The sequence below is a fragment of the Erpetoichthys calabaricus genome, chromosome 7 (genome assembly GCF_900747795.2).
Source record: "Erpetoichthys calabaricus chromosome 7, fErpCal1.3, whole genome shotgun sequence".
In the NCBI taxonomy this organism is placed as follows: domain Eukaryota; kingdom Metazoa; phylum Chordata; class Cladistia; order Polypteriformes; family Polypteridae; genus Erpetoichthys; species Erpetoichthys calabaricus.
Genome location: NC_041400.2, coordinates 66,664,656 through 66,687,690, shown reverse-complemented (window position 1 = coordinate 66,687,690; position 23,035 = coordinate 66,664,656). Strand labels below are relative to the sequence as shown.

The 23,035-nt window shown below is 37.6% G+C and overlaps 1 protein-coding gene across 4 annotated transcripts in view; it reads left to right on the top strand.

Moving 5' to 3' along the window:
• The window catches only part of atg10 (ATG10 autophagy related 10 homolog (S. cerevisiae)), a 334,095-nt gene that overhangs the window by 261,576 nt on the left and 49,484 nt on the right, over positions 1 to 23,035 (top strand). For all 4 annotated transcript variants that reach the window (XM_028804708.2, XM_028804709.2, XM_028804706.2 and 1 more), the window contains exons 5-6: positions 11,325 to 11,460; positions 13,960 to 14,057. In XM_028804708.2, the coding sequence (XP_028660541.1) occupies positions 11,325 to 11,460; positions 13,960 to 14,057 (234 nt within the window). The remainder of the gene's footprint in view (positions 1 to 11,324; positions 11,461 to 13,959; positions 14,058 to 23,035) is intronic.

The following is a 23,035-nucleotide window of genomic DNA, read 5'->3' as shown; positions in this document are numbered from 1 at the left end:
CCTTCGTACCTCTCCGTCTGCGTCTTTTGTGTTGTAAATGCGTTGATCATCTCAACCAGCAAGCAGCCTGCTATCCCATCCCCCCGCCCACCGCCACAGCTCAATTCACAAAGAAGATTCTCAGTGTTCAGTGTTTATCTTGGAGTGAAGTGCCTGGAGTTGTATAGGGTAAATAATATATCGCCATTTGGAACACATTCATTTCATGTGTGTTCCGTGTCTACAACAATCTATTTAAACACATTGTTAAAACAAAAATGTTTTTCATGTTTTAGTAATAAATGACAACATGTTAACATGAAATGTATAATGTGTGAAGCCTGAAGTCCAAATATCAAATAAACACTTTTACAAAAGGTACAAGTATAACAAAACAAGTGCGCTTTTATTCAAGAATATAACCGAAGAAAAAGAAATCGGGTTAATGTACTCTGGTAGTACAGCAGTAAGAACTACTGACTCATAATCAACAGGTCACGGGTTTGATCATGGCCACTTCCCAAAATAAAATGTTGTGACCTGGGCATGTGTGTAGTATGATGATATGGCCAAAGGTTGTTTAAAGTTTGCGTTATCATATATACAGAAATACTTTAGCCAGAGCATTTATTCTCTCAGTTTTTAAATATTTTTGTTTGAACTTTTTATTTTGTTGTTCATTATTTGTCTTTTAGTGCAATTTGACATAAAGCAAACTGGACCACAAACAAAAGTGTCCATATGTAATTTAAATTTAGTTTAATAGCAGCATTCAACACAATGCAGAAATTGAATCCATCTTGCAAATTCAGAAGCAAATATAGAAAAATGAGAAAGAAATAAGTTTTGTGTGAATGTATCAACAATGAAAGGAACCTGACCTTCAGCATTATTTTTTTCTGTTAGTAAGAAAGCATCTCTCGCATCTTGGTTAAACGATTTTGATGAATTTGTAGTGGGTATACACTTTGTTTGTGTGTGTGTTTTTTTTTTTGTTATATTTTTCTGTCAGAAAAAAAATCTTATTTTAGTTTTCAATTACTTTCTCTAAATGTTTTTATAATTTAGTCGTTTCTTATTTCTCTCTTCATTAAACAATGAAACATTGTATTTTAAGCCATCTGCTATCACATTAATTTGTGCAAGTGCAGCTCTTCTTCTGCTTTTGTTTGTAAAGGTACTTTTTACCACTCAGAATAATAATTATAAACTGGAGTTACCTTATAAATTTTGAGTCTTAACATATTAGAGGTTCATGTAATTTGTAATATAACCTTAAAATGTAAATTATTAATAAGTATATTATACATAGCCTCAATCTGACATGTAAACCAAATCAAGATTTTTTTTTTTTGGTTTTAATAAAAGAATTTATACTAGAGCAGGGATCCCCAACTCCAGTACTGGAGGGCCCAAGTGGCTGCAGGGTTTCTTTCTAACTCTTTTCTTAATTAGTAACCTGTTTTTGCTCCTAATTAATGTCTTTTGAATTAGTTTTATTTGACTTGCTTTTGAAGACAACAACAACATTTATTTATATAGCACATTTTCATACAAATAATGTAGCTCAAAGTGCTTTACAGGATGAAGAAAGAGAAAAAAGACAAAGTAAGAATTAAAATAAGAGAACACTAATTATCATAGAATAAATTAAAGGTCCAGGGAGTACAATAAAAACAAAAAAAAAACTCCAGATGGCTGTAGAAAAAAAATAAAATCTGCAGGGGTTCCAGGCTATGAGACCGCCCAGCCCCCTCTAGGCATTCTACCTAACATAAATGATCAGTCCTCATTGTATTCAGGGTTTTCATGGAAGGACTTGATGATGACGGTCACATGGACTTCTGGCCTTTAATCCATCAATGTGGAGACATCATGGTGCTTTGATTAGGTGGTGGTGGCACAGGTCGCCATAAGAGAAAACCGGAAAAAGAACAGAAGAGAAAGTAGGGGTTAGTACAGATTTTGGAGCCACCATGAATAGCAATGATAATTAATTGAATATGCAGAGCTTCAGGATTAAATTAAAATGAAGTTATGAGAAAGCCATGTTAAAGTAATGTGTTTTTAGCAGTTTTTTAAAGTGCTCCACCGTATCAGCCTGGCGAATTCCTATTGGCAGGCTATTCCAGATTTTAGGTGCATAACAGCAGAAGGCTGCCTCACCACTTCTTTTAAGTTTAGTTCTTGGAATTCTAAGCAGACACTCATTTGAAGATCTAAGGTTACGATTTGAAATATAAGATGTCAGACATTCCGATATATAAGATGGAGCGAGATTATTTAAGGCTTTATAAACCATAAGCAGTATTTTAAAGTCAATTCTGAATGACACAGGTAACCAGTGTAGTGACATCAAAACTGGAGAAATGTGCTCGGATTTTCTTTTCCTAGTTAGGATTCTAACAGCTGCATTCTGCAGTAGTTGCAATCGATTTATGTCTTTGGGTATTCCTGAGAGGAGTGCATTACAGTAATCTAGTCGACTGAAACAAAAGCGTGAACTAATTTCTCAGCATCTTTCAGTGATATAAGAGGTCAAATTTTTGCTATATTTCTTAAGTGAAAAATGCTGTCCTAGTGATCTGATTAATATGCGATTTAAAATGCAGGTCAGAGTCAACGGTTACCCCTAAATTCTTTACCTCCGTCTTGACTTTTAATCCTAATGCATCAAGTTTATTTCCAATAGGCAATAATGGATATAATGAAGTTATCACTAAAATTTCAGTTTTCTCTTTATTTAGCTTGAGAAAATTACTACTCAACCACTCAGAAACACAAGTAAGTCATTGTGTTAGTGAAACAACAGAGTCGGGGTCATCAGGCGCTATTGATAAATACAGCTGCGTGTCATCAGCATAGCTGTGATAGCTCACGTTATGCCCCGAGATAATCTGACCTAACGGAAGCATGTAGATTGAAAAGAGCAGCGGATCCAGGATGGAGCCTTGTGGAACACCATATAAAATATCATGTGTCTTTGAAGTATAATTACCACAACTAACAAAGAATTTTCTACCAGCCAGGTAGGATTCAAACCAGTTTAAGACCCTGCCAGAGAGGCCCACCCACTGACTAAGGCGATTTCTAAGAATTTTGTGATCAATGGTATCAAATGCGGCACTCAGATCTAAGAGGATGAGAACAGATAAATGGCCTCTGTCTGCATTTACCTGCAAGTCATTTACTACTTTAACGAGTGCAGTTTCTGTACTGTGATTTGTTCTAAAACCCGACTGAAACTTATCAAGAATAGCATGTTTATTGAGGTGGTCATTTAGCTGTATAATGACTGCCTTCTCTAGACTTTTACTTAAGAAAGGCAGGTTAGAAATAGGTCTAAAATTTTCAAAAGCAGTGGAGTCAAGATTATTTTTCTTGAGTGGGGGTTTAAAAGAAACAGTTTAAACAGTTTAAAACAGTTTAAAAGTTAAAAGACTCAGACCCCTTAATTGTTTATTTTTCCTTAACTAGCAGCCAAACAATAATGAGATAAACCAAAACATGACCAACATTGTTGATCATACAATATCTGAAAATAAAGAAAGGTGAAGGTCTCAGGAATGTTGATCTGCTCAGGTCCCCAAAACATTTTAAAACTGCTCTTAGAAAAGAGAAAATCATCAGTTTCGGAAGTGTATACTGTTGCACAATTAGAGCAGAAACAAGCCGTTGAATTAAAGAATGGGTTTAATTAACAACAAGAATCAGCGCCTAATTAACCAACTGGTTGGAGTGAAATTGGTTGGAGTTTGAGGCCCTGACTTAGTTGGTCTTCTGTTGGCTCACTCACTTCACATTGCATTTCTGTCTTGGTGCCATTTAAGGAAAGAAATGAAGCAATTCAGAGGATCAATTCTTAAAAAACAAGTCAATTAAAATTAATTCAAGAGAAGTTAATTAGGAGCAAAAACAGTTCACTAATTAAGAATAAGGTTAGAATGAAAACCTGCAGTCACTGGAGCCCTCCAGGACCTGAGTTGGGAACCCCTGTACTAGAGATTATTCTTAAAATTCAGGCAGGTTATAAAACCATTCACTAAAGGAATAAAATTGTTATCAAACTTAATATCTTAAGCCCAAGTTCAATTAACTGAAATTCTAATGTACAATGTTTGGTAATAAATTAAGGTGATATCTCCTGAGCAGCAATGGCCATGGTAAGCATACCTAAGTTGGAGTTAATCAGAAACATAGAGATCACAAAGTAATCCGATTTTCAGTTTGAGTGATTGTAGTGTGTTATGGCACTAATATACCTGAATTACTATACTTTCAATGATTTGAATTGGAGCACTGCAGTTGGGTGATAGTCTGATTACGTGTGTGATGTTCAGTTCATCTTGTCTTCCCCAGAAGGACATTTGCTATCTTCATGTCTACATTGTTTTGAAATTATTTATCTAATATTACCAAAAATTACAAAAAGGCTAAATAATTAATAGAAAATATCTTTAAGGTATCTTTTAAAAATAAAAATGTGGCATAAGGATTTGCTGATTTACTGGTTGAACACAATTAGGAGGAATAAAGGAATAAAAACAACAGGAATAAAAACAATAACAAAAGTTAATATATTAGAATGATGAGTAAGGATAGATATTTCATTTGAGACAATAGCAATCAGGGGTAATTAGTCCACAAACTGCATAGTAAACATGACCAATAGTAAAAATAGTCATCTAGTAAAGTCCTGAATTGCTGGCAAAGCCAAGATATTGGCAGAGACAGGCAGTTTTCTGGTAGAGTATTTTGCAGGTGGAGTACAATCCATTAATAATTTTAAAAAGTTTGAACCTATACAGTTATGTACAATATAAAGTTAAATAAATCAATTTTTGCCACAGATGAGGGTTGTTCTTTGAAGAACAGCTTTCAACACATTAGCTGTGATTGTAAATATAAGAGTATGCACCAGGGGGTGATTGAAGGAGCCAAAGGCCGATCTGTTTTATAAATGTTGAAGTTACTATTCTCTCTGTAGTTTAATAGCTGTGTTATTATACAGTAGTTAAAGGGAGTAGTTTTGAAATCTAATGTATAGTAAAATTAACAAAATCCCAAATCAGCAATAAACAAACCCTTTTTTGTTGCTTTCATATTTCTGACAAAATTGTTCACTTGACCTAAAATATTTTCACACATTGCTGAGGGTTTGAATCTATATTCTGTGTACAGTGATCCCTCGCTATATCGCGCTTCGCCTTTCGCGGCTTCACTCTATCGCAGATTTTATATGTAAGCATATTTAAAATATATCGCGGATTTTTTGCTGGTTCGCGGATTTCTGCGGACAATGGGTCTTTTAATTTCTGGTACATGCTTCCTCAGTTGGTTTGCCCAGTTGATTTCATACAAGGGACGCTATTGGCAGATGGCTGAGAAGCTACCCAACTTACTTTTCTCTGTCTCTCTTGTGCTGACTCTCTCTGATCCTGACGTAGGGGAATTGAGCAGGGGGGCTGTTCGCACACCTAGACAATACGGACGCTCGTCTAAAAATGCTGAAAGATTATCTTCATGTTGGCTACCTTCTGTGCAGCTGCTTCGTGAAGCGACAAGCTGCACGGTGCTTTGCATACTTAAAAGCACGAAGAGCACGTATTGATTTTTTTATCTGTCTCTCTCTCTCTCTCTCTCTCTCTCTCTCTCTCTCTCTGCTCCTGACTGAGGGGGTGTGAGCTGCCGCCTTCAACAGCTTTGTGCCGCGGTGCTTCGCATACTTAAAAGCTTAACAGCCCTATTGATTTGTTTGCTCCTTTGAAGAGGAAGACATGTTTGCATTCTTTTAATTGTGAGACTGAACTGTCATCTCTGTCTTGTCATGGAGCACAGTTTAAACTTTTGAAAAAGAGACAAATGTTTGTTTGCAGTGTTTGAATAACGTTCCTGTCTCTCTACAACCTCCTGTGTTTCTGCGCAAATCTGTCACCCAAGCATGACAATATAAATAATCATATAAACATATGGTTTCTACTTCGCGGATTTTCTTATTTCGCGGGTGGCTCTGGAACGCAACCCCCACGATGGAGGAGGGATTACTGTATGTCACTGAAGAGGAAATGCATCCTTTGCTTTTAAGTTAAAATTTATCTGTGGTTGCTCAATTTTTACCATAATTGTAAATAATGGTAAACATTAAGTAACTGTGTAGATCATTGTTTCTTTATTTACATTTATAAAACAATTAGATTGCAAAAATATTGTCAGTCATCTGGCCAATTATTAGAGCACAAGTTAATTATTAACAGCTTGAATGCTCATTTCTTCACTGTATTAACTTTCAGCTAGTTTCCTTTCTTCACTCTTTAAACTTTTATATTGGCAGATACTTCTAATTCAGATCTAGCTATCCCTCCCTCAGTGTCAATAAGCTGGCAAAATATCAGAAACCTAATTTTGATTTATGTTTAAGCAAAACGGATGATTAGTTCTGCTGCCTCACAGTTCTAGAGTCCCAGGTCTAAATTCAGTACTTGATTGCTGTGAAAAGTTTGCATGTCATTGTTTTCCTTGTACTCCACTTTTCCTTCCACATCTCAATAGCCTTCCAATTATTGGCAACCCCAAATTGGCCTGGCTTGGGTCAATGAGTACACCCTTTGATGCGTTTTCCATGAATGGTGTCCGCCTTAAGCATGTTACTTCCAGGATACACTTTGGCCTCTATGACTCTGAATTTGATAAAGCAAATCCAGAAATGAAGGAACATTTATGTTTTAAAAATATATGGTTCCCTAGTGACACTGTAATGCCAAAGTAATGCATGTCAATTGCTGAATCTAAAGTAACCTTATACTCAGCAAGTGAGTGTGTGTTTGAGTGTGTCACGTGAAAAACTCCTGTCCCATTTGGAATTTGTTTCCAGATTGCAGAAACAATCACAATCTGACAGACAAAGCTTGTTTTTATTGAAAATCCGAATCCAAAATCTGACCTGCTGCAAAGCATGTATTGAAAGGCGTCACTTAGCACTGCTACTGCCATTATTTGCATTAAATGCTCATTTCTAGGTAAATCTATATTTTGGGAGTTTAACTCCAGAGCCTTTTAGTACTCTTAAAATACATCTCAGTCTCTTCCTCTTAATATTTAAATAAAATTAATTTACTGAATGGCACATTATTAGAATTTAGCATATGTTTTTTAGCTTTAACATTCTGATAAATAAATATATTTGCAGCCCCACAGATTTTTCTTTTAAAAATATGTCTTTGCGTGTCTTAAGCTTACTTGTGCTGTAAATGCATTTGAGAACAAACATCATACTAAGTCCTTGCAGCTTTCAGCTTTAGAGGTAAATTGATAGGTGACTATAGAGCTCTGTTTCAGGGATGATTTACAACACTGACAACTAAGACTATGTCTTTACAATGCACATTAAACCTGATCCAAGTCTCCCATCAGTCTGTGTATATCAAAGGCAATGCACTTAGGTGACAATAGAGTGTACTGTGACATGCTTCAGGACACACGGCTTGTTTGTACAGCAGCCACAGTCTAAAAAGAACCAAAGTATTAAATTACGGCAACAAACCTTGTTGATTTGCTACATTTTGTATTGAAATAAATAATCCTGTTGCTGCATAATTTATTATCTGAGTGAAAGAAACAATTGTTATCCTCTTGTACTGTAAGATGAATTTGTTCTTTGGTGTCTGTCTTCCCGCTGAATCCTTTACTGCAAATGCTGGTGAGGACCAAAGGACAGTGTTACTTCAACAGCCTTAGGTTAATTGGTAGGTCATATATTCCACAAAAGGAAAGTTCTTTTAAAATAAAATATATAGCTTTGACTTAGGTTTAGTTAGAACATTAGAAATGTTTAGACGAGAATGGGCCATCCAGCCCAAAAAACATGCCAGTCATATCCCCTTAATTCCTTCAGTATAACATCATATATAGTTTAGAAGGTCCCTAAACTCCTACTGTTTACCACACCACTTTGGACTTTATTCCATGTGTCCATGACACTCTTATTAAAGGAAAACTTCCTAATGTTTGTGTGAAATTTACCGTTAAGATGTTTTTAAATGTGTCCCCATGTTCTTGTTGAACTTATTTTAATGTAATATTGTTGATCCACTGTACTACTTCCTTTCATAGTTATAAACACTTCAGTCATGTCACCTCTTACCCTTCTTTTACTTAAACTGAAAAGGTTTAATTATTTTAATATTTCCTTATCACTCATCCTCTGCAGTCCTGAAAACAGCATTGCCGCTGCTCACTGGTCCTTCTCTAGTGCCACTATGTCATTTTTGTAGCCTGGAGACCAAAACTGCACACAGTACTAGTGTGTTATAAAGCTAAGCATAACCTACATTGACTTGTACATCATCCCCCAGTTATAGTTGTTACTGTATTGATGCAACAAAAATGCGAGTAAAAAGTGTCATGGAAAAAACTTTACTATATCTTAAAAGAAGTCTGTTACAGAGACCAGATGAGAATGCAGAACAATTCGTTATTAACACAGCATAATGCACAAATGTCTCAGTCCATTGAGTGAGCAATCAATTGCCCAATTTGTCTCCTATTTTATTTTTTTCTAATTACATCAACTTATGTAATACATCACGTCATCTGACTCTTAACATGCAATCTCCTCCAATCAGCTAAAGCCACCAGTAAATTTCTGACTCATGTCAATTCTCTCATTATTCTGAACACCACTTCTTTAAGAGGGGTGTTTAGTGGATTCTCCCATTGATCTTGACACTATTTCATTGGAGGAGTGTATGGGCTTTCCATCAAATTATCTCTGCTTTCTGGAGGGCTGTTCATTAATCATCAACCTCATTCTAACCTAGGGAAATTACGCTGGTAGCTCCTCTAAAACGAGCCCTCATGCGCTTAAGCTTTAAGTTACATTTAGTTAACCCTTCAGTTGCATTCAGTCTTTTTCCTTATGTTTAATAGTTCATTCTGTTATAGCTTATGTGTACATAAAAGTATAGTAGGCCCACGATTGTTAATAGGAAGGGAGTGTGGTGTTAATGAATAAAACATGCTAATTTTACCAGTTCATTTCCCACCTCTGAGTTAATGTGTGACCCTGAGCAAGTGACTTAACCTGATCTGCTTCATAAATTAAATACAGTGCATCCAGAAAGTATTCACAGCGCATCACTTTTTCCACTTTTGTTATGTTACAGCCTTATTCCAAAATGGATTCAATTCATTTTTTTCCTCAGAATTCTGCACACAACACCCATAATGACAACGTGAAAAAAGTTTACTTGAGGTTTTTGCAAATTTATTAAAAATAAAAAAACTGAGAAATCACATGTACATAAGTATTCACAGCCTTTGCTCAATACTTTGTCGATGCACCTTTGGCAGCAATTACAGCCTCAAGTCTTGTTGACTAGTCTCCCAGTTCCTGCCACTGAAAAAACATTCCCACAGCATGATGCTGCCACCACCATGCTTCACTGTAGGGATGGTGCCAGGTTTCCTCCAAACGTGACGCCTGGCATTCACACCAGAGAATTCAATCTTTGTCTCATCAGACCAGAGAATTTTCTTTCTCATGGTCTGAGAGTCCTTCAGGTGCCTTTTGGCAAACTCCAGGTGGGCTGCCATGTGCCTTTTACTAAGGAGTGGCTTCCGTCTGGCCACTCTACCATACAGGCCTGATTGGTGGATTGCTGCAGAGATGGCTGTCCTTCTGGAAGGTACTCCTTTCTCCACAGAGGACCTCTGGAGCTCTGACAGAGTGACCATCAGGTTCTTGGTCACCTCCCTGACTAAGGCCCTTCTCCCCCGATCGCTCAGTTTAGATGGCTGGCCAGCTCTAGGAAGAGTCCTGGTGGTTTTGAACTTTTTCCACTTACGGATGATGGAGGCCACTGTGCTCATTGGGACTTTCAAAGCAACAGAAATTTTTCTGTAACCTTCCCTAGATATGTGCCTCGAGACAATTCTGTCTCGGAGGTCTACAGACAATTCCTTTGACTTCATGCTTGGTTTGTGCTCTGACATGAACTGTCAACTGTGGGATCTTATATAGACAGGTGTGTGCCTTTCCAAATCATGCCCAGTCAACTGAATTTACCACAGGTGGACTCCAATTAAGCTGCAGAAACATCTCAAGGATGATCAGGGGAAACAGGATGCACCTGAGCTCAATTTCGAGCTTCACGGCAAAGGCTGTGAATACTTATGTACATGTACTTTCTCAATTTTTTTATTTTTAATAAATTTGCAAAAATCTCAAGTAAACTTTTTTCATGTTGTCATTATGGGGTGTTGTGTGTAGAATTCTGAGGAAAAAAATGAATTTAATCCATTTTGGAATAAGGCTGTAACATAACAAAATGTGGAAAATGTGATGCGCTGTGAATACTTTAAGGATGCACTGTATGTATGTATATGTGTGTGTGTGTGTGTGTGTGTGTGTGTGTGTGAGAGAGAGAGAAAGAGAGAGAGAGAGAGAGCATTGTCCAGAGCATCACACTGCCTCTGCTGGCTTGCCTTCTTCCAATAGCGCATCCTGCTACCATCTCTTCTCCTGATAAACAATGCAGATGCACTTAGCCATCCACAAGATCTAAAAGAAAATGTTATTCATCAGACCAGACCACCTACTTCCATTGCTCCATGACCCACTTCTGATGTTCATGTGCTCATTGTAAGCTGGGCACTCTGACTGGTCTGTGGGTATGCAACCCCATACTAAGTAAGCTTTGATGCACTGTGTGTTCTGACACCTTTTTCTCATAGCCAGCTTCAGGTTTTTTAGCAATTTGTGCAACAGTAGATGCTCTGATCCAGTCGTTTAGCCTTCACCATTTGTGTGTTGCCAAAGTTGCTCTGGTCCTCTCACTTGCCCATTTTTCCTGCTTCCAACACATCATCTTCAGGAACTTGCTGCCTATTACATTCCACTCCTTGACAGAAGGCATTGTAACAATGTTTTTCACTTTATGTGTCAGTAGTTTTAATGTTGTGGCTGAATGGTTTATACATAATATACAGTTAAATTGTATCCTAAACATGTAAATAACCATAGATGAAAGTGGTGGCTGGCAAATGCAGTAATTATGATTGCTTCTATGATCTGTATTAGTTACTACAATGATATATGAAATGTATTTATTTGACTATTCCAATAAAGAAAACTAGTCTTCAGATATTAAATGTATATGGAGATTGTGAACATCCATCAAACTCTGTAGAAAAAAATATTTAATTGAGAGTTCCTGTTTTTCTGTGGTAAACTACAAAATCATATATATTTCTTTCACCATTACGTTTTAACACTGCATTCTTTGAGGTAAAAATTATGCATAAGACTGCCAAACTAAATCATCATTAAATGTGTGCTCATATTACAGGACACTATGGATTTAGAAGAGATTGACATAAGCAGCATTGACCTCAGTGGACGAGAAATGATCAGATTTGAATACCATGTTGTCTACTCAAGCAGCTATCAAGTACCTGTTCTTTATTTCAGAGCCTGTGATATAGGTATGAAAGTGGTTGTGTACTATGTATGTGCATTCCTATAGATGTATATAGTGTATGTGTCTGTATATGTACTGTATATACAGTTTGTATACTCTCACTGTGTAAATTATTAGGAACGCTATACTAATACTGGGTGGGGCCTACTTTTCCTCTCAAAACAGCCTCAACTTTTTGTTGCATGGATTCCACAAGACATTGGAAACATTCCTTTGAGATTCTGGTCCATGTTGACATGATTAAAGCATGCAATTTCTGCAAATTTGTCAGCTGCACATTCATGCTATAAATTTACAATATTTTTTTATCCCAAAGCTCTTCTATTGGATTCAGACCCGGTGACTGGGAGGGCCACTGAAGAACGCTGAATTCATTTTTATCTTTATGAAAACAGTTTGATATGACTTTTGTTTTGTGACATAGTGCATTACCATGCTGGCAGTAGCCGTTAGAAGAAGGGTAAATTGTGGCCATCAGGGGATGCACATGGTCAGCAATAAAAACACACTTGTGACATTCAAGCAGAGATTGATTGGTATTAACGGGCCCAAAGTGTGCCAAGAAAACATTCCCCACACCATTACTACACCACCACCAGCCTGGACTATTGACACAAGGCAAGTTGAGTAGATTGATTCATGATGCTGGCACCAAATTCTGACCTTGTCTTCTGTGTGCCTTAGCAGAAATCAAGATTCATCAGACCAGGATGCAGTTTTCTAGTCTTTAGCTGTCCAGTTTTGGTTACATATAAACCACTACAGCCTCAGCTTTTAGTTCTTGGCTAACAGGTGAGGATCCCGATGGTCTTCTGCTCTTGTTACCCATCATCCTCAAGGTTTGATATGCTGTGCATTCTGAGATGCATTTATGGTCACTGCAGTTGTACAGATTGGTTATCTGAGCTAATGTAGCCTTTCTGTCGGCTTGAACCTGTCTGGCTATTCTGATCTCTCTCATCAACCAGGCATTTCCATTCGTAGAACTCCTGCTCACTGGATGTTTTTTCACCATTCTCTATAGACTGTTGTGAGTGAAAATCCCAGGAGATCAGCAGTTACAAAAATATTCAGATCAACTCTTTTGACACCATCAATAATTGCCATGGTCGAAATCACTGAGATCACATTTTTCCACATTCTGGTATTTAATGTGAACATTACCTGAAGCTCCTGACCTTTATATACATGATTTTATGCATTGCACTGCTACCACATGATGTACATGATATATATAATATGGAAGCAAAGGTCCGTGATATGGTATGCATATTTGGAGCTAGAGTTCCACGAAGGGATAAAATTAGTTACGTATCTTAAATAATTTTGTACTTCTAAGCTTTCGACAACCCGCCAGATGTCATCATCAAAGGAAAATGATTAGACATAAAGGAATCAAAGTCTTATATATATAGCTGGTGGGGATGGAGGAGGAGGTTGTAAGGGGGTTTGGTTAGTAAGGTGGGGTTGGGAAGGTATTGGTCATAAAGTCTTTTTATTATTTAGATGTTCTTCTTTTTAAGCCTGCATATTTTGAAGTCAATTCCAAGTGTCTGTTAATGGTTTTTTCATGTAGAGAGCTATGATTCAGCCAGCTCTCTGGCACTCTAATTATTGGCCCTGAATTTTACTTTTACAGTGTCCCAGTTAAATGTGTGTCTGGTGGAACTTTTATGCGTGTAAATCAGGGACTGTGGGTCTTTCTTACTGACAGCATTGAGATTTTCCTGTATACATGTTGTGAGTCTTTTAGATGTTTGTCTCACGTATACTGCAAGGCATGCACTGTATGGAATGCTGTAAACGGTATTTCTTGTCTCTGTTGTCAACGTTTTGTTTTTGGCATTGAAAAGGGCAGTCTGTAAAATATCTGCCAGTTTGTGTGCTATCTTGATACCAGATCTGGACAGGACACGTGCTGTACTTTCTAACATGCCACAATGATAAGGCAATGTGTGGTAAGTGCGATGAGGGACTGAGTTGGAGTTGATTGTTTGTTGAGGTTTGTGGCATCTCCTATATAGGCATTGTTTAATAAATGTCTTGGGATAGCCATTTCATGTGAATAGACAAAAAATATAATGTCTTTTATTGTTTTTTGTGTCCATTGTGTTACAAAGGGTGTTAATCCTTTTGAACAAAGTCGTAACCCAACTCCATTTATGTGATGAAGGGTAGTTGCTGGAAAAGTGTAGTAATTTTTTCACCACAACAATCCTTGTGATAAACACTTGTAATTAAACTGATGTGGTTACCTCTTTCAATAGAAATGTCAAGTTTACTTCTTTTTCCATCGTGAATTGGATTGCAGGGAGTACTGAGTTGTAGAATTCATTCAGCTGATTACATTTTAATATGACAAATGTGTCGTTGATGTAGCATATCCAGAGTTTAAGTTTGTCAAAAGCTTAGGAATAAAAAACTATTCCCCTGGTGAATCTCGAGCGACAAGTATATAATATAATTTTTAAAAAAATTTTTTCTTATTTTTTTCAACCAAAAGATGGACGGCCCCTTACTCTAGAGGAGATTTGGCAAAGTGTTCAGGAGAACTATAAGGAACGTTTATTAGAAGGACCATGGGAGACTATTACTCAACAGGTGAGCCTGTGATATGCCTGTTTCAATGTATCTCTGAGCATCAACTTAAAACTGTGCAAACTCAAAATGTGCTTCACTGTTCATTTTGTTACTAAGGTATTTTGGGATTTCTTTGTGCAAATATGTGCTTCTCTTCTCTGTCTCTGAACAGCAGGCCTTTATTCATATACAAATGACACAGTCATCAAGGTGCAGCCCAAGTTTTTTCAGTATGTTTCATCATTCATGAGAGAAAAATCTGTTACTACAATGTGTCAGCTTAGTTGCAATTTAGAATTTTGCATCCTTTTAATATTGTGATTTCTATCTTTATTTGTAAAATAAAATATTTTTAAATTGATCCAAAATCTAATATTGAATTTTAAAGTGTTTAAAAGGTAAAACAGTTAAGAATCTGAATGTGAATTTCACAATTTTGACAGTTTGGGAAGATGCTATTAGCAATCTGGGGGACTGAATAATTATTTTAAAAGTAGTGAATACAAGACCAATTAATATAAACAAGTGAAATGTAAATAAAAAGTAAGTGTATATGGTGTTGAGCTTGATTAAAGTAGAAATCTTATCTAGTGCAAAAAAAAATATTGTTTGGTAAGTATAGCACGCAAGAAGAAACTATGCTATAATGAGAGAAGCAACAAAGTTTTGATTCACATATAATTTTTGCAAAGCTGACAATAAAATACATTTTGATGGCAATTTCAAAATTGTGAAACATGCAGCTCCAGTAAAATCAATTCTATTTATGTCTCTCATTCACACCTCTTTGGAGTTGTGTGTGTGTGTTTTTTTTTTTAAATGTGACATTCTGCATATTTCTCACATGAAGATGTACCAAAACACACCATCATGTATGTTTGTTGTGTTTTCTTTACAGGAAAACCTACTACACAGAAACCTGTTTGCCCCCTACTATTATCTAACAACTGCCCTTTCCTGTTCCTAATTCTTTTTATACAAATGATGTAGCTTAAAGTGCTTTACAAGATGTGAGAGAAGTAATTACATGCAAAGAAAAAACAAATAAAAGTAGACAAAAATAATACATAAAAAATAAGGAGAAATAGACTCCTTAAATACAGATTTTTTTAAGTCTGTAAATGATGGGCTAGTGACAATGTCAGTTGGCCAGAGTGGACAGAAAAAATTTAAAGAAAAAAACAGTTAAGCTGGAGAAAACAAAATCTGTATGGGTTCCAGGTCAAAAGACAGTCCAGCTCTTTCTGTTCATTCTGTCTAGCATAAATGCTCTTAAGTCATCCTATTTTTATTTATTTTATTAAGGCTTTATAATAGACGATTCAATGGAGCAGGTCTTGTGGCAAGTTGGGGATCCACTTTCATTTAAATATCACAAGTGGCTGCAGAGGATTTTGTCCAGATGGTGCTAGTGTTTTGAAGAATAGGAAAGAAAATGGAAAAAATCAAAATTAATAAAGATAACAGGTTGAAGAGTATGGTAATGGTGAGATTTTGCATATAACTTGATATATATTTTGTATGTCTTTATTTGTACTTAGGCAAAGCAATGTAATATTCAGTGTTACATTAGTGAGAAGCATTCATGTTTACCACCACCCCCCTTTTAGGAATGAGTGTCTTTGAATTTTATGACACGGTTGGGGGGATGTGCCTCAAACAAGTTTGGCTAATGTTTCTCTGAAGTCTCTCAACTCCCACACAAAGCCAGGCTGCCTAACTGCCAAGCTTTACCATAACATACTATGGTTTTCGGGGATGGCAGGTGTTGAGATGTTCTATTTCACCCATTGGTCTGAAGTATGGCTGTTTGGAACTGGCTTGTATCAGAAGCCTTTAACACAGAATTATCAGAGCCAACGAAAAAACTCATAATTCCGGCCCACCTTAAATCCCTTCTCACCTCTCTGTCAGCCTCTTTTGTCTTCTAAATGTGTTGATAAGCCCAAGCAGCAAGCAGCCTGCTATACCATCCTCCCCACTGCCTCAGAATAGGCAAGAAGTTCTCCCAGTTCCTGCCTTGATTGATTATCTGGGAGTGAGCTACCCAGAATTGAAAGGGGAAATAATTTGATGTGTGTTTTGTGTCTACAACAATCTATATAAACACATTGTTAAAACAAGAACGTTTTTCATGTTTTAGTAATAAATAACAAAATGTAGACATGAACAGTATGATGTGTGAAGGCTTATAATGTGTGAACCTTCACAAAAGGTTCAAGTACGATACAACAGCTTCTGTGGTCCTGTGGTTAGAACTGCCGACTTATAATCCAGCAGTCGTGAATTCGATACCACCTCCCGGGCAAATTTACCACTTAGAGTAGTGAGCTGCACTTTTTGTTAATATTATACAATAAAAACAACTGGTAATTCTAGTGTTAAGTACCATGACGTCCTATTGGCTCTAGGGGTTGGACAGAAAATGTATAAATTTGCTTGCTTACCTCACTCTCTCTCTTACCAAACTGCTGAATGACCATCTCACACCATGAACTGAAAAAGACAACACAATGAAGAGCACAGCTCGGCAGCCATATTGTTACAGGCATGCGGCCTGTTCTAAAGAAAGCTGATCACCAATGATGTCTTAACTAGAGACATTTTTAAGTAACTAACAAGTCTGTGTGCCCCCTGAAACTACACATCACCATTTATCAGGTTGTATGGTTGTCAATATTCAAATGTACTTTGCATATTGTTATTATTTATGAATATTACCAATAATACATTGTTTAAATTGTAACTTAACTCCTGCTCGTCTTTTACTACACCTAATTGCCTGAGATTATAGATGTAGAAGGGAAGGTGGGGAGAAATTATATGGTACAGTACCTTATAAACAGTGGTAAATCTGGGAGATTTGAGGCATTCTGAGAAAGGCTACATATTAATAATACAAAATGGGAAAGTGGAGTAATATGTTACTCTACCAAGAGAAAACAGTAAGGTACTGTATTCTAGATTTTTGGTGCAAAACCGCACAAGGCTTCCTCACCACTTATTTTATGCTTGACTCTTGGAATAATAAGCAGACTGCTATTAGAATACCTAAGGTTATGACTTGGAATGTTAAGGAGATAGGCCTTCCAAAATATAAGAAGGAAACAAGATTATTTAAAGCTTTATATACCATTAGTAGTATTTTAAATTCAATTCTAAGTCACAGGTAACCAATGTAACAGTACTAAAACTGGTGAGATGTGCTCAGATTTTCTTTTTCTGGCTAGGATTTTTGGTGCTGTGCTCTAGTCTAACTGTAACATTTATTTCTTTCATTACAATAATCTAACTTACTAAAAACAAAGGCTTGGATTAATTTCTCAGCATCTTGCAATGTTATAAGAGGTCTAACTTTGGCAGTGTTCCTTAAATGAAAAAATGTAACCTTAGTAATCTGGTTAATGTGTGATTTAAATTGTAAGTCAGAGTCCATGATTATGCCTAAATTCTTTACTCAACCTTGACATTTAATTGTAAGGGATCAAGTTTATTTCTAATACCAATATCTTCCTGTGAGTGCCTTGCATTTAAATGTAAGCCCCCGTTTCCCCTGACTGTTCTCCTTATCTATCGACCTCCAAAACCCAATTCTGCCTTTATTCCGGAAATTACTGATCTTCTCACAACACTCTGTGCTACTTCTGCCAACATCATAATCTTAGGAGATATAAATATTCATGTTGACAATCCCACAGGTTATCTCACTGCTGATTTCCTTGAGCTGCTAGATTCTCTCAACCTACAACAACATGTTGATGTTCCCACACATTCTAGGGGTCACACTCTTGACTTGGTCATTTCAAACTGTGCCCCAATCAGGAATCTACAGGTATTTGATCTTGGTATTTCAGACCACAAAGTTGTGTCATTGGAGCTGCCCTTTTTCTCCTCCCGTATCAAACCAAAACGACAGATCTACTTCAGAAATCTGAAGAATATCAATGTGGATGCCTTGGCCTTGGACCTTACATTTCTCTCCTCTGACTTTATCAGCTCCCTCTCTGTTGCTGACCTTGTGGATTTTTTACAACCAGTCCCTGAGCAGTCTCCTGGACTTCCACGCCCCTTTAACATCTAGGTCCGTCTCATTCTCGTGCTCAGCACCTTGGTATACCTGCGAGCTGCGAAAAATGAAGGCGGCTGGGCGTGTCCTTGAGCGGCGGCTCAAGGCCTCTGGGCTGACTGTCCATAAACAGGCTTACAGAGAACACATGAGAGCGTATGCAGAAGCTCTGAAGGTTGCACGGTCCAAGTTTTATTCCACCATCATCAGAAATGGCTCCAGCAACCCTAAAAAACTTTTTTCAACCATAAATCATCTTGTCAAACCTCCTTTACCTGCCCATTCTGAGACCACTGATGACAGATGCAACATGTATATCAACTTTTTTAAACAAAAAGTTGATAATATCCGTTTACACCTCTCTACCAAGGATATCTTGCCCTTCCCAACTGTTGACTCATTGTCTGAGACCGTCCATCCTCTTTGCTCTTTCTCTGTTGCCACACGGGAAGAGGTGGAGGATGTCATCAGGAAAATGAAACCGTCTACTAGTTCCCTGGACCCTTTCCCCTCACCCTTGCTGAGGGCCAACATTTCTGCCATCTCTCCACTTATCACCAGGATAATAAATCAGTCCCTCATGGCTGGCCATATTCCTTCTGCACTAAAAACTGCTGTCATCAGACCTCTACTGAAAAAATCCACCTTGGATCCTGAAGTTCTCTCCAATTATAGGCCCATCTCCAATCTTCCATTTCTCTCCAAAGTCCTGGAAAAAATAGTTGCAGCACAACTTCACGATCATCTCAAACTGAACAATCTGTTTGAAAAGTTTCAGTCTGGTTTTCGCCCTGGCCATAGCACTGAAACAGCCCTGGTCAGGGTCACCAATGATCTTCTGATGACGGCAGATACTGGTTCACCTTCACTACTTATCCTCCTTGACCTGACAGCTGCTTTTGACACAATAGACCATAACATCCTTCTTCACCGCCTTCAATACACTATTGGACTCTCAGGAATTGTTCTAAATTGGTTTACATCATACCTGACTGGCAGAACTGAGCATGTCGCCCTTGGCAGCGCAAAGTCCCACACCCACAACGTCGCCTGTGGTGTTCCACAGGGCTCTGTGCTGGGCCCTATCCTTTTTACTATCTACATGCTCCCCCTTGGAACTGTCATTGGCAGACATGGTTTATCGTTCCATTGCTATGCCGATGACACTCAGCTTTACCTCAGGACTACTCCCACCTCCTCTACTGCTCCTCTGCCAACATCTACATTGTCTACCTGCCTGGAGGAGATAGAGGCTTGGATGAGGCTCAATTTTCTTCAGTTGAACAGATCCAAAACAGAAGCCATCTTAGTTGGTACATCACATCATCTTCGCTCTTCTACCATCACCAGTATTACTTTCTCTGGCCAAAATATTCCTCTTTCCACATCTGTTACTAATTTGGGTGTTAGAATGGACTCCCAACTTACTTTTGACACCCACATCAAATATCTCTGTAAGTCATCTTTTTACCATCTCAAGAACATCGCCAAACTCCGCCCATTACTCACCCTGGCAGATGCAGAGAAGCTCGTCCATGCCTTTGTCTCTTCCAGGCTGGATTACTGTAATGCACTCCTCATTGGGATTCCTGGCAAGAGTATCCAGAGACTCCAGTATATTCAGAACAGCGCTGCCAGGATCCTGATGAGGGTGCGAAAGTATGATCACATCACCCCAATCCTGAAAACCCTTCACTGGCTCCCTGTTTCATTCAGAATAGAGTACAAGGTCTCCCTTCTTACCCATCAGTGCATTTATGGACATGCCCCTCTTTATCTACAGGAACTCCTTACCCCCCATAACTCCTTACGTTCCCTCCGCTCTGTACTCACTAACACTCTCAAGTCCCCAGAACTAAGCTCAGTAGCATGGGTGACAGGGCGTTTTCATCGGTGGCGCCGAGGCTGTGGAATGCCCTCCCTGATTACCTGAGAGCCCCACAGTCGACTGAGGCCTTTAAGCGAAACCTAAAAACTCATCTTTTTAGAAAGTCATTTTGTTAAAGTATTTTATAGACTCTTCTGTTCTTTTTTTTTTTTTTTTTTTTTTTTTTTTTTTTTATTTTATTATTCTATTTTTACTCTGTAGCACTTTGGGATTGCTAAAATATAAAGTGCAATATAAATAAAATTTATTATTATTATTATTATTACCCTCATTATTTCCATTTGTACAGATGACATAATTTTTTTTTTACTTATTTAGCTTGAGGAAATTACTACTCAACCATTCAGAAATAAAACACAGACATTGAATCAGTGAGTTCAGAGTGTCAGGGTTATCAGGTGCTATAGATAAATCTGAGTGTCATCTGCATGGTTGTGGTAGTTCACCTTGTGTTTTCAGATAGTATGGCCAAATGGGAGAATACAGATTGAAAATAACAGCGGGCCCAGAACAGATCCTTGTGGTATGCCATATACGTATCATAGATCTCTGAACTACACAACTAATAAAGAATTTTGTATCTGTTAAATAAGACGGAAACCAGTTTAAGACACTGCCCAAGAGGCCCACCCATTGACAAAGGCGATTTATTAGAATACTGTGGTCTATGGTGTCAAATGCTACGCACAGGTCTAGTTGAGCAATAACATATACAGTATATGGTCTGTCTCTGTCTGCATTAACCTGTAAGTCATTACTACCTCGAAAAGTGTTGTTTCTGCATGATTATTTGATCTAAAACCTGACTGAAACTTATCAAGAATAGAATATTTGTCATTTAATTGCTGAAAATGTACCTTTTCTAGAATTTACTTAAAAAGGCAGCTTAGAAATACTGTAGATCTAAAATTGTCAATTACAGAGTAGTTTATTTTCTTAAGCAGGAGTTTAACACTAGAAGTCCTGAAGCCAATGACAAAACTCATAATCCTGGGCCACCTTAAATCCTTTCGCACCTCTCCATCAGTGTCTTTTGTGTTGTAAATCTGTCGATCAGCACAAGCAGCAAGCATACCCTGCCTTGACGGAGCTCAGCTTGGGCAAAAACGTCTCCCAACTGAAGCCAAGGCTCCTTATTTGCGTGTGAGATCTGGTGTTGTACAGGGGAAATAATACAGTATATCATTATTTGGAATACATGCATTTCATTTGTGTTCCGTGTCTACAAAGATCTGGGTAAGTGTAAGATGAAAGGAAATGCAAGAAATGCTGAACACATACCTAAAGCAGAACTTTTTCCATGTTATACTAAGTATAATGACTTTAGTCCAAATATCAAATAAACGTGCACTTTTATTCAAGAATATAACTAAAGGGGAAAAAAAAACAAACATTCAATTTACATGTGGCTGTCACTGTTTTTAAAAACTTGTCAATTGACAGGGAGTTTACACGTATTCTTGAATGGTGCAGAGGTAAGAACAGCTGCCTTATAACCCAAAGGTCCCGGGTTTGAGACGGAGCACTCCTCGTTTTGAGTAGTGAGCTGCTATTATTATTATTATTCAGTCAGTCAGTCATTGTCCAACCCGCTATATCCTAACACAGGGTCACGGGGGTCTGCTGGAGCCAGTCCCAGCCAACACAGGGCGCAAGGCAGGAACAAATCCCGGGCAGGGTGCCAGCCCACCGCAGGGCACACACCCACACACCAAGCACACACTACGGACAATTTAGGATCGCCAATTCACCTAACCTGCATGTCTTTGGACTGTGGGAGGAAACCGGAGCACCCGAAGGAAACCCACACAGACACAGGGAGAAACATGCAAACTCCATGCAGGGAGTACCCAGGAAGTGACCCAAGTCTCCTTACTGTGAGGCAACAGCGCTACCACTGCACCACTGTGCTGCATTATTATTATTATTATTTCTACAATACAGTATAATAAAAGTATACAGTTGATTTGAGTCTGTAAAACCCAGTGTAAATTTTGGCTACTTGTAAAAGTTAGCGCTTATTTTTTTTTATTATTCAGTTTTATTCTATCCTTGATGTTCACATGGTATAACAAACTTGCCTCTCACTCTCTGAGTTGATTGCATTTATCTCCATTCTTTTCACAAGAGCAGCGCTATGGCTGATGCCTGCTCAGAACTATTTGTTGTACCAGCAATCAAAGATACGATGTCACGTGACTGCTATCAGACTGGACAAAGTCAGGACCGTAACAACAAACAGATTCTTCACCGTGCTCAGGAATTCTAGTGTTAACTACTGCAGTCTTTAGACAGTTTGGTAAGACCCTGTTATCTAATGATGAGTTCACTATGTCAATTACCACACACAAGACTTGTTTAAAAATCTTGTTGGAACTCTGTCAAGGACACAAGTGCAGGGGCATTTGAGAAATTATTCTACAGAGTTCAGGAAAACCTATTACAGTAAAGGAATTTAATTCTCTAAAAAGAGATGATGTTCAACAGGATTCATTCTTGAGGGATGCATTGTATTATTGCTAATATAAATTATTTTGTGTGAAAAAATTTGGCAGAAGACTCGCATACTTTTTTTTTTTTTTTGAAGTTTCCAGGATACATTATCTTGAATGAACTGGGTTTAGAACACATTCAATCATTGATAATACAAATCTTGAATTTCCAGCATTATCATTTATAATTTCAGAAATACAAGACTGCTTCTCAAGATAGACTGCTTTTTTATATTCAGTTATATGTGCCTTTATATTTCACAGTGGACTTTTAATTTAGTTTTTCCCCATTTACTCCCAGTCATACAGCATTTTCTCTTAAGATTTAGAACTCTGAGTTTCCTATAGTATTTTAGTGCTGGAGGATTTCTTAACAATTTTTCAGGGGGCACTATGTCAACTGCAGCTCTCACCTTGGAAAAAAATTCCACTTTACTGGTAACATTGCTGGCTGTGCTAGGACACACACTAAATTCAGACTGATTATTCAGAATATTAGCAAACGTATATGCTGTGAATGCATTAAAATAACATTTTTAACTGCTCTTTAGTT